Raw genomic sequence first — 13,295 nt, forward strand, 5'->3', positions numbered from 1 at the left:
TTTGGATACTGGTTCTTGCCTCTAAGTAGGAAAAAAAAAAAAAATCCTATTTAGTTTTCTTGGAAACAGTTTGTTAGAAAGAGCGAGAATACACTACAGCCCACGCCATGGCCTCTGCACCCTTCTCAAAACCTGAATTAAAATTTAAGGCAGATTACTTATGAAAGCAAGCATGACATTTAGCTCTGAATGCCAATACTTGCTCACTTCACAAATACATACCCTAAATCAGCTTTTCTGACTGTTGGTTCTGATATGGAGAAATAGTGTGAAATGAGGACAATGGACGTCGATTGTGATTGTATATGTCTGCTCAAGGAATGTGGGTATGGTGACTGGTCATGAGTGTGGTGTCTGGTCACATAGGCACACAGCTTTGAGGAGACACCTGCCCTTCTTCCTCTAACAGAGGGGCTATTTATAAAAAGGATGAAAAAAGGATGAGAGACATTCCAATGTTACCTAGAGGGAGGGAGTGCTAAGTCTTCTTCCTGAAGAAGATCGGATGGTCACAAGGACATGAATCACCTACAAACCTGCAAGACCACCACATTCCAGGCAAAGGACTGATAAGCTAATTAACATACGAAGCGAGAGTAAGCGAGTTTAGGTAACGAATATGTATAGGCGTTAATTGAATATTCATTTGTTTTATTGTATAAATGTGAGATGGATTGTCACTTCCGGTATGCACGTTAGGCGGAAGGATCCCCCGTGCATCCAGCGCTGCCAATAAAGGATACTTAGTCACTAAGAAATTTTGACTTCGTTCTTTAAATCAGTTCCTACTAAGTCTAGCAGAGATGAGGTTTAAAATTTTCCTATATAATAACTATAGTTACTGCCTCTACAAAATAAAGAACTAATCAAAAGCAGTTACAATTTAAAAAGCAGTTAAAAAGCTACTCAGCTGGGAGGAAAATCCTGCCCTTTTTCTTTTAAACTTATTTCCAGATCTGCTAAGAACATTTTAAGAAGCCATGAGTATTGGATGACCTTGTTCTGAACTTGTTCCATGAAACACAAAAAATAATCCCATAACAACTCTGAGACTGTTTGCTTAAAGCAGCTGATTCACCTCACATTACTTTAAGCTCTAGACCACAGTATAGCTTGACAGATGTAATAATATTTTGCTGCAAACCTTGGAAGATCACTGTAACTTCTAGGAATTAACTCCATTCAGTACACAATAGGGGCTTTTTTTCATTTGTGTTGTCTCCAATAAACTCTGGGACTAATAATCTTCAGATTAGCTTCAATAAACTTCAGAAACTTAACAGCAAAAAAGGAAAAGGAAAGGCAGGGAGGGCGACAAAGTATAATACTCAATTATGTTTCAGGATATGGGATGTAACCAAAGCACAGAAACTCAGTGTCTGGGTTCTTTTAACTTATCAGCAAGACTGTAACAGGAGCACAGTTACGGTTCTGTAGCCAGTTAATCACACTCTATCTCAGCAATATTAGAGACAGGATGTGCTAGGATTGTACTAAAAGGATAACACAAGACTCAGCCTTTGCCTTATATGTGACTATGACGTGCGGAACTAGACTCTGTAACTCGAAAGTTATAAAGTAGGTATGTTTATTGCGCACAGATGCACGGGGGATCGCTCCTCCACAAGCGTGCATGCCCGAATTGACTATCCATCTCACATTTATACAATAAAACAAATGAATATTCAATTAACACCTATACATATTCGTTACCTAAACCCGCTTACTCTCGCTTCGTATGTTAATTAGCTTATCAGTCCTTTGCCTGGAATGTGGTGGTCTTGCAGGTTTGTAGGTGATTCATGTTCTTGTGACCATCCAATCTTCTCCAGCAAGGAGACTTAGCACTCCCTCCCTCTAGATAGCATTGGAATCTCTCTCATCCTTTTCTCATTCTTTTTTACAATAGCCCCTTTGTTAGAGGAAGAAGGGCAGGTGTCTCCTCAAAACTGTAGGCGTCTCCTCAAAGCTGTGTGCCTATGTGACCAGACACCGCACCCATGACCAGTCACCATACCCACATACCTTGAGCAGACACATACAATCACAGTCGATGTCCATTGTCCCCATTTCACACTATTTCTCCATATCAACTATATATTTCAAAGGTAGAGAGCAACAGCATGCAGACCAGTTATAACCCAAAATGCTGTTTCAGGCAGGCAGGACATCATCACTTTCACAATGTCCTACCTAGTTCACAGAAAAGGTCTTCTCATTCTCAGCAATGAAGAAATTTCTTACCTTTACATGTCCACCATTTTAGCCACTTCTAAATTACTCCTTATGTTGTTTTTTTTAATCTAATGAAAATATTTTTTCTTACTCAAGGTAGCCCTCATCTTCACTACCTTAAACCAATACATCAAAATTCTCAAAATACCACATATTCACATGCGGCACTGATACACAGATTTAGGATAGCACTTATCAAAGGCTTGGCAAAAATAATGTTAGATACCTTGGTCTAACAAATTCTAAGTTTGTTTTCTTATTCACTACACTAGAGAACAAAGAAAAATCTCATTATGTATGTTTAAGAGGAAAATTATTAACCTCTTAGAGCTGCAAACCTCCCCGGTAGACAAGAAAATCTGTAATACAGCAGCTAGATAGGACTGCATACAAGACCCAGAAGATCTGTAAACATACACACACACACACAGACACAAAGAGCCATTCTCTTCCATTAATACATAAAGCTTAACAGAGAAGTTACTGCATGCCCTTCAGGGAAAGAAGCACTCATCTGCTACTAAATAAGAGGCATCCCTTTAGATACTATCTCACCATTGTTATTACCCATTTTCCTTCAGCCAGTAGAAGGTGTGAAGGAAATAAATTGGTCAAAAAGAACTTAAAAGAGTAATTTTTGTTTAAGTAGAATAAATTAACACACCACTCATGGGAGAAACATCTTTATGTCATTTACATTTGAATGTGCTAAGGTATTCCACAAAAGTGGAATATCCATTAATATTCCCTACGTATGCAGGAGCGGGCTGGAAATTAGGACCATGCGTGGCAATCAGTTAGCTGAGGGGAATGTGCTCGAGCTTGTATAGACACAACAATTAACATGATGAGTCATGCTGAGAGAGCATAGTGGAGTGGGGGACGGATGGCGCCAAGGAGAGGTGACACCTTGCTGTTAATTGATGGTAGTTTACCACCGATCGGGGATCGCCTAGTATGCAATGCTTAGCTTCAAGAACCAATCTGTTTAAAACGCGCAGCTACTGAAAGTATATATAAACTCGTGTTTCTGTACAGTAAATCGACATTTGTTTGCATCAAGCTGCGTCCCGTCTCTCCATCGCAGCATAAGTACAGGAAAAAGACACATTCATGATGACCTCCAGGATGCAAACTCATGCCTTTTTCATCCATAGCAATTTTACAAGCAATAGTCAAATGTTTTGTAAGAGCACAACTATACGGCATCTCAACATGAAATGAAAGGCTTGCTATAGCATCAATTTAAGGTAAAAGGATAGCATTAAGTCATTGATTTTACAAAAATTCTCTATAAATACCACACACATACACACACACACAAACTCAAAAGCCTGTCAAGAATATAGTATATTTATATGTAAGAATATTTTAGATGGTAAAAGGTCCTTCAGCAAGCTCTTAGAAGTTACTCATTATCTGGAGGACATTAACCTGGCCTCTAGTACCAGACATCATTCAATACCATAACACAAATTATATGTCTGCTCAACAAACAGAAAAAACTAAACCAAAACTAACAGAATCCACAGGGATTCATCTTGTATTTAATTAGTCCTACTCCTCTTACCTATATTTCAATATACCTTCACATAGAGTAGCATCAGGCAGCATTCAGCAATTGATGAGTAAGTCATTAAAAAACTGAAGCTGATTGTGCTCGAACAATGGCTATTTAGGAATGATACATCACAAGAGCCTCATCTGCTATGTAAACAGCTGTGCAAGTCAAAGCTCTCACAGACCACTACCCAGAAATCCCATTCACTTCACTGGTATCTGGTGGTAAAATGCTTTTGTAAATGAACACAACAACATACCAGTGAAAATACTCTCTCAGGAATTACTATCTCCCAACACAGCTTTCAGAAGAGAAGAATGGGGGCAGTTATGTTATCAGCTATTAACTATAACGTTTAATCAAGATGTGAAAGGAGAATTCCTGTCCCTTCCTCAGAGGCTTTGAGCCCTCATCTCCCACATACCAGAAGAACAGGCTAGAACAGACCCAGGTACTTTAAGACAGAAATAAATTACATTATTTGTATTTCTTGAGCTACGGAGCAAAAAGAAGGGAAGGGAAGAGTAAAAGACACTATGGTATGGTCACGTTTGCATATCAGAACTAACACGAGAAGGCCTACACTTCAAAACCCTTTCCCAGAGACACGCTGTGTACCTCATGCAACCATTCAATGAACTATAAACAAGCCTTGATATTTAGTGTCTGTCTACAGAGCTTCCTTAGGCTAGAGGGGATTTATTCTACCATCATCAAGAAATGGGGCACCACCACTGGCAGAAAGCTTTAATGACTTTCTATTATAAATTCAAGGTGAACTACAGTAATAAAAGAGAGACCCTAAATGAAAGTTGGTTTACTGCTGTGATAAATCTCTAGATGAGGAAATGGACATATTTATGGCACTGGACTTATCTTCCACTAGGAGCTGCACAAAGTTGAGGATGAAAACTAGGAGACCAAGATTAAGAAGAAAGGACGCTCAGTGGGATGAGCAATTTGCCAAGCTTGGGGTAAGCTTACCTGAAGAATGAGAGATCAGCTAATAAAGCTGATCAAAAAAATCAAATAAAAAAATAATCAAGAACTAACACTACTGTTACATTCCAGAAGTAGCTTTGATAGCAAAAATACACTCTGCCATCACGCTGGGAGAATAAAATACTAATACACACACGTATTCATGAGCTTTAATGATTGAAACTTTGGTTAATTTTTGCAGTTCTATTCAAATTCTTTCTTATGTAGAGGTATTGTCATACACATCTGAACACTACACCGGACAGCCTTAAACCTGAAGGATGGCTACTGAAAAAAGCAGTCTGTCCTCATAAATTAGTTAGAAGCTGCTCTTACTGAACCTGATGGAATTTTGGCTTCAAGTATCAAGGCATGTTGACATTTTCATTCTTTACAAAGAATTAGGATGTTAAGTTGTTACAAGAGAATGCTATGTGTATTAAAAGGTATTTATATGTCCCCTTTTAAAAAAATACTTCAGAAGTAAATGAGTATGACCTAGTTTACTCATTTGAATAAATGCTGTCAAATAGCTAAACAATCAAAAGAAGATAGCTTTCACATGAGAAAACAAGATGACAAGCCTGTCTTCACTCCAATGAAAGTGCAAGCTTTTCACATACATCTTAAAAGGTTACTTGCTATTTCATTACCTTTGCCAAGCGGCTCATTTGATCTTCAGAGACTGTGCTGCTGCTGGTTCTCCCAGGGGTTTTGGTGGGCTCTGAGCCATCAGCTTCTACGTTGGGCCAGACTTTCAAATCATGCATTCCTTGACGAAACATACTGCACGGAAAAATGCAGAACTGCTTCAGTAAATTCAAAATAATACAGCTGTCATGAATCGAAGTACAGCAGCAGCAAGAAAATGAAGTAGTTTCCTTTGCCAAATCTACAAACATGCACTGCCATGCATAATTTAACTGAACTGCAAAAGCGCCTCACACCTTATGCCCTCTGCAGCCTTCATTTTTATTGGCCCAGGATGTTCAAAAGAAAACTAGTAAGTCTGAGATAACTTATTTGGCAAGTGGAAGAAAAATGGGTAATTCCCCAAGTCAGTGGGGTGGTACAACATACAAACTAAGGACAGAGCCTGACCTTCATAGTTTTATTATTTGTAATGAAGCAGAAAGTATTCCTCTTGACTTGCAAATTATAATACTGACTTTAGGTCTGCCAGTCTGAAAAAAATTCAAGTAAAAAACTACCTAAGTTTCATTTGAAGGTCAACTGATACAAAGCAGCCTTCCAAGCTGCCAAAAAAAAAAAAAATCCCACAACCCTCAACACACCATTTTCTCCATCTATGCTTGAAATTGAATTGGTAATTGAAACTGTGCAGTGAACAGAACTTTGCAGGGTAACTGACCACATCTTTCCTCTGTGAAACTGTGCTTCCTTTGCATATTTGTGCTGATCCACCTATAAAAGATGCTCCAAGAAATCAAGTGCATTACTTTTGCCAATAAGAACTGATCACTTCACTCTAACAACTTCAGGTAAATACAACTGGAAGGAACACTAAAGAGTCAACCATTAAAAATGAGAAATGCCAACTAGAAGGACCACTTGACATTGAAATTATGTATCACTTTGTGGAATAGTACTACAAGGGTTTCCATTTACAAGCAAATACAAAATTCCAAAATTATTTGTTGCTTTCTCCCCATTTACTTCCCCCAGGCCCCACATGCTGGAAATAAAAAGTAAATTTCATTTATAAACCGTATCTTTTGCCAGGAACTATGCTCCAATGCCTTAAAAACTACCAGCAGTTCTTGGAGCACAGTCTAATTGATCCAGTTCAATTTCCTGCCCTAAGACAACATCAATCTTTTTGTCTTCAACAAGAGAGATGCAACCTCTCTCTACCGTCATTTTCTGCACTCAGGCATCATTAGAACAGCTTTCCTAATGTAACCTAAACTCTTCCTGTACTTCAGTTCAGCTTACTACTTCTTACCATCTGACAAGATAAAAAAGGCTAATTACACCCATTTTCCAACATAATCTACACACTATAAAAGTGTTCCTAGAGTCTTTTCAGCCTCACTACACTTTACTCTTCCTCCACCACACCTACTTGCTAGATGTTCAAAGATACTGGTTCCCTTAGACTCCCAGAAGTCAGCAACTTGCTTAAAGTCAATTATATAGAACTGAATGTATCCCAGCCAAGTGGATGAGTATGGAGAAGGATACAACATTGTCCCTGACGTGCATACTTGTAACCTGTTCATATATCCAACACTCTTTGCACATTTCACAAGGGCATCGCAATGCTGGATCACGCAAAACTTAAGATTTGCTCTAAAGCACAAATCTTTTCCTCCGTTTTCCTGGGCAGCTGCTCCCCATTCTGTATTTGACTACAATCAACTGCAAAAAGTACCAGTGTCTCATGCTTTTTTTTAAAGTGCATCCTTTTTTTTTCAGTTCCTTTAGTCAAGATCCTTTTGATGCATCGTTCACCTTCCAGCCCACTTGTAATCCTTCCCATATCAGCATTATTATCTACAAATTTACTAAATCCACCCTCTAGTGGATCACAGATGATCAATTTTGAAAATTCCTTATTTACTGAGTTACATTTTATTCCTTATAAATAAGACTGCATTAACAACTCAATTGCAAGCCAATTAAATCAATTATGTTAAGTAATCAGTACTGGCACCCATGCATTACTGAAGTATAAATACAAAGCGGTTTCAGGATTTTCTATTTTAAAATCCAAGCTTACAGATCTTAAAAACCAAAAAGACTAAATTTTGGTGTTATACAAGAGAAGACTTTTTTTACAACACTGCAGCATGTATGAAGCTGCACTCTGGAAGAAACAGAACAGATCATCTATGCATCTGATTTTTCAGTCATAGAACTGTTAAACCCGTTTACAAAAATACAACAAAAACCACCTCTCATAAGTAGTGCTAGCTTCAAATCTGTACCACAGACGAAAAAGCAGTATACCCGTATTTCCCAAAGAGCGAGACTGTTGTTCCTCCCACAGGAACTGCTTTACCAGGTCCATACACATCCCAGATGGTCAGAGCCACTTGTGCATTGCGAGGCAAGTCTGGATACTTCACAGGCAGTTTCAGCCACTCATTCCAGCTGCAGAGAAACACTTCTTGTTAGTCATAAAGCCTTAGAATTCACGTTACTTTATACAACTCAGATTCTTCTTAGAATATAAATTTCTAAGGGCAGCTGGACTACTTTCCTGTAGGCTTTAAACACACAAATACTCATCTTGAGCATGATTAAAAGGCCTGAGACCTAAGGAAAAATACTCTGGTTTGATAACTAAGTATCACAGATTAGCCTGTCCAGTAAACAGTATGAAAATGTGCTAGTCCAGGCCCCAGAAATTAAGTAGTAAGCCATGCCAAACACACAAGTAACAATTTTATCACTTTCCCCATTACACAAAAATGCTGATTTTGTGATGTCAGGGTAATACTTAATAACCACACAGAGACTTCAAGAAACAGAAGTCATTTGTTTCTTGAAATCAAATCTTTCCAACAAATAAAACCCATGCATATTTATTTATATAACTTGATGCCCCAGTGACTAAGAGCAATATGAAATAAAAGGCAGTCACTTACTTCCATCTAGTGCTAAAAGCCTTGTAGGAAGTTCTAACTGGAAGAGCAAGAGGCTTCCCTTCTGCAAACACCTGACAAGTTACATACAAGTCAGAGCAAGTTTCTTGATACAGTCCTGAGAACTTCAGCATTGGATCTTCTAAGAGAGCTTTGTAACTCTTCTGTTCTCTTTTGCCTTCCAGACTTCCTCTGCGGGGAGATAAATAACCCAAAATGTATTTTATCCACAGTAAAAAATCCTATTAGATTTCTATAGCTTATATTTTGATTGCCCAATACTGAGGCTATCCTCACTATGCATTACTAGGTGGTAGTGAAATCCAAACATCAGAGAGAAATTCAGGTCATGAAATGATGAACAAACACAGAATTTATTTCTCTATTGACTTGTGGAAGGGGCATGTGAGTGCGGGGAAAGAGCAGGGGAGGAAAGAACTACTACTACTTCTTGTACAACCTGTATATTCTCAAACAGCATCAAATGAGGTACAATAAGCAGGGCAACAATGAAACTACGTACAGTGCTATTACTAAAAAAACAAACCAAACATCAGATTACATGTGCTCCAAATATTGTTTGGAAAAAAAAACAAACCAAAACCACATTATAAAAGAAGCCTTATTTTTAAGCCGAATGAAATGTGAAGCGTAAGACTGGCTTTAGGTAACAGTCATCTCTCAAATCAACAACAAACCAAAGTTCAACTAAGAAGACTATTCAAATCGAACTTGAATAAAGCCTTGCAACAATTTGCAGAATGCTAAAGTAAAATGATGACGTTTCTCAGGCCTCAGCTATACCACAATGAAAACAATCATGCAGTTTAAATATCTGTCTCTGGATGCACATATGAAAACAAAAAAGGAATTATGGTGGTGATGGGAAAACATGCAAGATCAGTCTTCCAGCAAACAAAAATCAGTAGCACAAAACCACTTCAGTTGATGGAACAAGTTTCCACAGCACATTCCAGGACATCATATACTCCAACGCGCACACACACACACACACAAACAAAACAAACAAACAAAAAAACACCAAACAAAACAAAAACTGGTTATATTTTTGGGTTTTGTTTGGCAGAATGAATTAGCAAAAATGACACATCCAACTGACTTCTGATATTATCTTCCATCCAGAAGTTAAAGAACCCCAAATAAGCTTCCCCAAGTTAGTTTTCCAAAAAAAGTGCAACATACCTTAATGTACCAACATTAGATATACTACATTTTTAAGCCAGCCACGTCACTCCTACACAAGTGTAAACATCTCACTGCTGTGAGGCAGAAAAATTCCAAACTTAAAAATTAAAACATGAACCAGAAAATGTGATAATGCCAGCTCCAACAGGAGTGCTTCCCATATACCCAGTTAGGCACGTACATACGCTGCAACACCTCGATTTGCCTACAACAAAGAACCCGATTAAAAGTAACCAGCTTTCAAAGGAGCACGTAAACAAGTAGGAGAAAGATTATGTCCGTCCCCTAACACTGAGGGGTGAGCTGTGACAGCAGCAGGGGAAAGTTTACCAGAGACAGGTGCGCTGAACTGACAAATCAATTTTTGCCGTAACGCACCGCCCTGCACGCCAGGAGCCAAGGCCGTGCACGTTTACAACTCGCTCTGAGCAGAGCTTACACCCCCGGCCCTGCCGCCGCCATCCCTACCCGGCCCACGGGCCGCTCGGCCGCGGGGGACGCTGACAGGGACGTGGCAGTGCTACCTCCGCCCGGCAGCCCTGAGGGAACAGGCGGCAGCCAGGAGCTCCCGGTGCTGCTGAGGGGAGGCAGAGCCAGCTCCGTAACCGCACTGCTGTGGGAAAGCCAGGCTCCGGGACCCTGCGCTGGCCCGGCGAACAGGCGGGTGGCCCAGCCCCCCCCCCAAGCCGGCAGCGACCGGGCCGCTTCCCACACAGCCCTGGCCGCCCGTTGCGGAGCAGGAGGACGCTGCAAGCCCCGGTCTCCCTCACTTACATCTTTAGCTGCACGTTAATGTCCAGGTCGCAGCTATAAACATAATAAAGCTTCTCGGTCTCGCCCATGGCTGCTGTCGCCAGTCCCCGACCGCCGCCTCAGCGGCGCTGAGGCCTCCACAACCGCCCGCGGGCATCAGCACCCCTTAGCTCTGAGCATGCGCCGCCGCCATCTTGCTTCAGGGAAGCAAGGCCACCGCCTCACGATGTAATGGACCTGTATCAAGATGGCCGCCATTACGTCTACCGAGTGGGCGGCCACAAGATGGCTGCGCCCACATCGTTCTCACTGCCATGGCTGCCGCCGGCTGTACGGCACGCAAGATGGCGGCCACCCTGAGAGGCATGGCAAGATGGCCGCTACCTCAGCTATGTGCGAGATGGCGGCCTGTCCCACCCGAAGGCAGAGAGGGGTGGGCTGCGCGGGAGCAGCCTCCATCGTGATTGATGTGTCTGAAGGTGTCAGGGCTGTGACCCCTGCTCAGTGCCCAACACTTCACCTGCGTTTCACACTATCTCCTCAGACTGCGATTCTCCACGCTGCAGACAAGTCCCCGGTGTCCAAAACCCTTCTGTGCCTCAGAAGGCAGGTGCTACTACTTCTGTGAGGCTAAGGGGCTGTTTAACTTATGTTTTTTTCCAGGGCAAATCAGACCCAGGGTAATTTTAGAGTGAACGATTTTTCCTTTACATTACTGACACTCCTGGAGGAGGCTGAGGAGAAATGGCAATTGCCCCGACGCTGTGCAGATGTGCTGCGCAGGATGAGGACAGTACAGGTTGATCGCTGAATTCATCGTGGCGATTTTATCATGAGTCTTGCCACACTTACTTTGGGAGTATTTTTTGCTCATTTGTTTCATTTTTCCTGAAACCTTAGCTGTCCACAGCAGTAGGTGATCAGTGATTATCACATTGCAGGAAAAAATTAATTGTAAAATATAAATTCAGAGTGGCTCTGCATCTGACACAGGCAACTGAAAATCATGCACAACTTACATATTGTAAATAATTATATTATTTTAAACAAAACTTAGTGTTTCGAGAGTTAATAAGGATTGCAGGCACTTTAAGTGACAAAAACTGTACACGCCGTTACTATCCTATGCTTATTCTATGTAGGCAAAGCAGCCAGGGCTCACGAAAGGTAAGGTTTGTGTTTTATGATTCACCACAACTGCTGAACTTCTCAGCGCTGCTGAAAAAAAGTATAAAAAGTGCTGTTTTGGTGTAGCTCAGTATACATAGAGCAGCGCTAGTCCTGAGGTAGCACCAAGACAGAGGTGCTCTCTCCCAGCATATACAGCTCATATTAAAAAAAAAAAAAAATAATAATTGTTTGGAACCAGCACATTTTCCTCCCTTTTCACAGTAAGAACCATTAGCAGGTGGATCTGGAAAGATATGTCATCACTAATACTCTTCTCTTACAAGTCAGCAGCAATGTGGGAAGAGGCCGAAGCAAAGGAGGAACACTTCTTTAAGGAAAAAAGTACAGTTTTGCCTCAGCACTATTTTTTTTTTCCCTCAGGTGCTGTGACCAGGAATTCTTTTCTTTTTTTTCCCTTTCCTACAAAACAGCTAGGAAATTAGAGGAGGCTGTGACCCACAGCTATGTATACTAAAATGAAGCCTTTGCTTTCCAGCAGTGCCAAGCTGGCATGTGTCATCAGTGCAAAAAACGAACATAAATAAATTACCAAATTCTTTGGCACAGATGATGTTAAAATAACTTTTTAAAAAATTTTAAAATATAATCTTCTATCCAGCTTTTTGTATCTTGTTTTGTTACTTCTTGATCACATTTACAGTTTCTATAGATCTGGCATCTGCCATTCATTTATTGCCTGTGTTGTAATTTTTGATGGCTTCTGTTTGTTAGTTTGGTTCCAGCCCAGTTTTTTACATAAAATCTCTGCTTTCCATAACAAAGATAAACACGTATTGCTCTTCTTGGCTGTGAAGAAGAAATAAAACATAAAACTGTAAAAATTTAAAAGACAAATACATCTCACATTTTTAAAGCTAAGCAATGTATATCTTTGTGTGTACACAAATAGTGAGCATATTCATATGTGTGTACCTGTTTTAGTATATAGCTCAAGAAAAAGTTGGATCATTTTTCAGTTAATGGAATTACCAGTATCAGTTAAATAATCTCATCATCAATTTCACCATTACAGAGACATTTTTAGGTCATCATTCAAGGTGTGTTTGTTTCTCAAGAAAATAACTGAGAGAAAAAATTACAGAGAACCTCTGAAGTTGGAATTAAAAAAAGTTTTTAAAGTGGTATATTTCCCAGCTTTCTCAGATTCCAGTGTGTCCAGCTAAATAAGTAAATTAGTTCTGTGGGAGGCAAAAGAGAAGAAAAGATGTTTAGGAAAGACATTTTTGACAATAAAATTGTAGAAAGATGCAATTTCAATCCAAAATGTCACTTCATACTACTTTCTCATATTAATCACCTTACATATGTAAGTTCTCAAACACTGCCATAGGGGCAGATAGGAAGAGTATTTTTCACCTTGAAGGATGAACATACCATCCGTATCTGGGAATCATTGCCTACACTGCTGACACGTATCTTTCCAGAGGTGACAGATGTCTAAGCGGGTGCAGTGTCTGCAGGACATGCCACACAGCTACAACTGAGGTAGTACACTAAAGCTGAACAGGGACATTTGGTATGGAGCAGATGCAGAGCTAGATAAGGGTATTATCCCATTTACTCTCTGCTGCCACTTCTGTGGATCCTTCAGGGCACTCTGCATTCATGGCAACATCTATACTGTTGAAAAGAATCACCGTAGGCGGTTACCCCTGAAGTAAGCAGTACGTGTGATTCATATCTACCCTGTCTTGATTTGGCCCCTGCAGACTGGTCCATCTGTAGCCCAGCTGCAATAATATTTGATCCGTCTCTTC

At 40.3% G+C, this 13,295-nt stretch overlaps 1 protein-coding gene across 4 annotated transcripts in view; it reads right to left on the minus strand.

Annotated features, from left to right (window-relative positions):
• The window catches only part of PIK3C3 (phosphatidylinositol 3-kinase catalytic subunit type 3), an 82,234-nt gene extending 71,635 nt beyond the window's left edge, over nucleotides 1–10,599 (minus strand). The window contains exons 1-4 of one of the 4 annotated variants that reach the window (XR_013924702.1): nucleotides 10,369–10,599; nucleotides 8,392–8,580; nucleotides 7,751–7,894; nucleotides 5,431–5,563 (exon numbers count right to left, since the gene is read on the minus strand). Coding sequence is in view for 3 of the 4 variants with exons in the window: in XM_080370919.1 (XP_080227045.1) it covers nucleotides 5,431–5,563; nucleotides 7,751–7,894; nucleotides 8,392–8,580; nucleotides 10,369–10,436 (534 nt within the window). In the remaining variant the exon portion in view is untranslated. The remainder of the gene's footprint in view (nucleotides 1–5,430; nucleotides 5,564–7,750; nucleotides 7,895–8,391; nucleotides 8,581–10,368) is intronic. The other 3 variants (XM_080370919.1, XM_080370917.1, XM_080370918.1) reach the window with 3 other exon arrangements.
• Between the last annotated feature and the right edge of the window lie 2,696 nt (nucleotides 10,600–13,295).

Source organism: Falco punctatus (assembly GCF_963210335.1).
Source record: "Falco punctatus genome assembly, chromosome: Z".
Lineage (NCBI taxonomy): Eukaryota > Metazoa > Chordata > Aves > Falconiformes > Falconidae > Falco > Falco punctatus.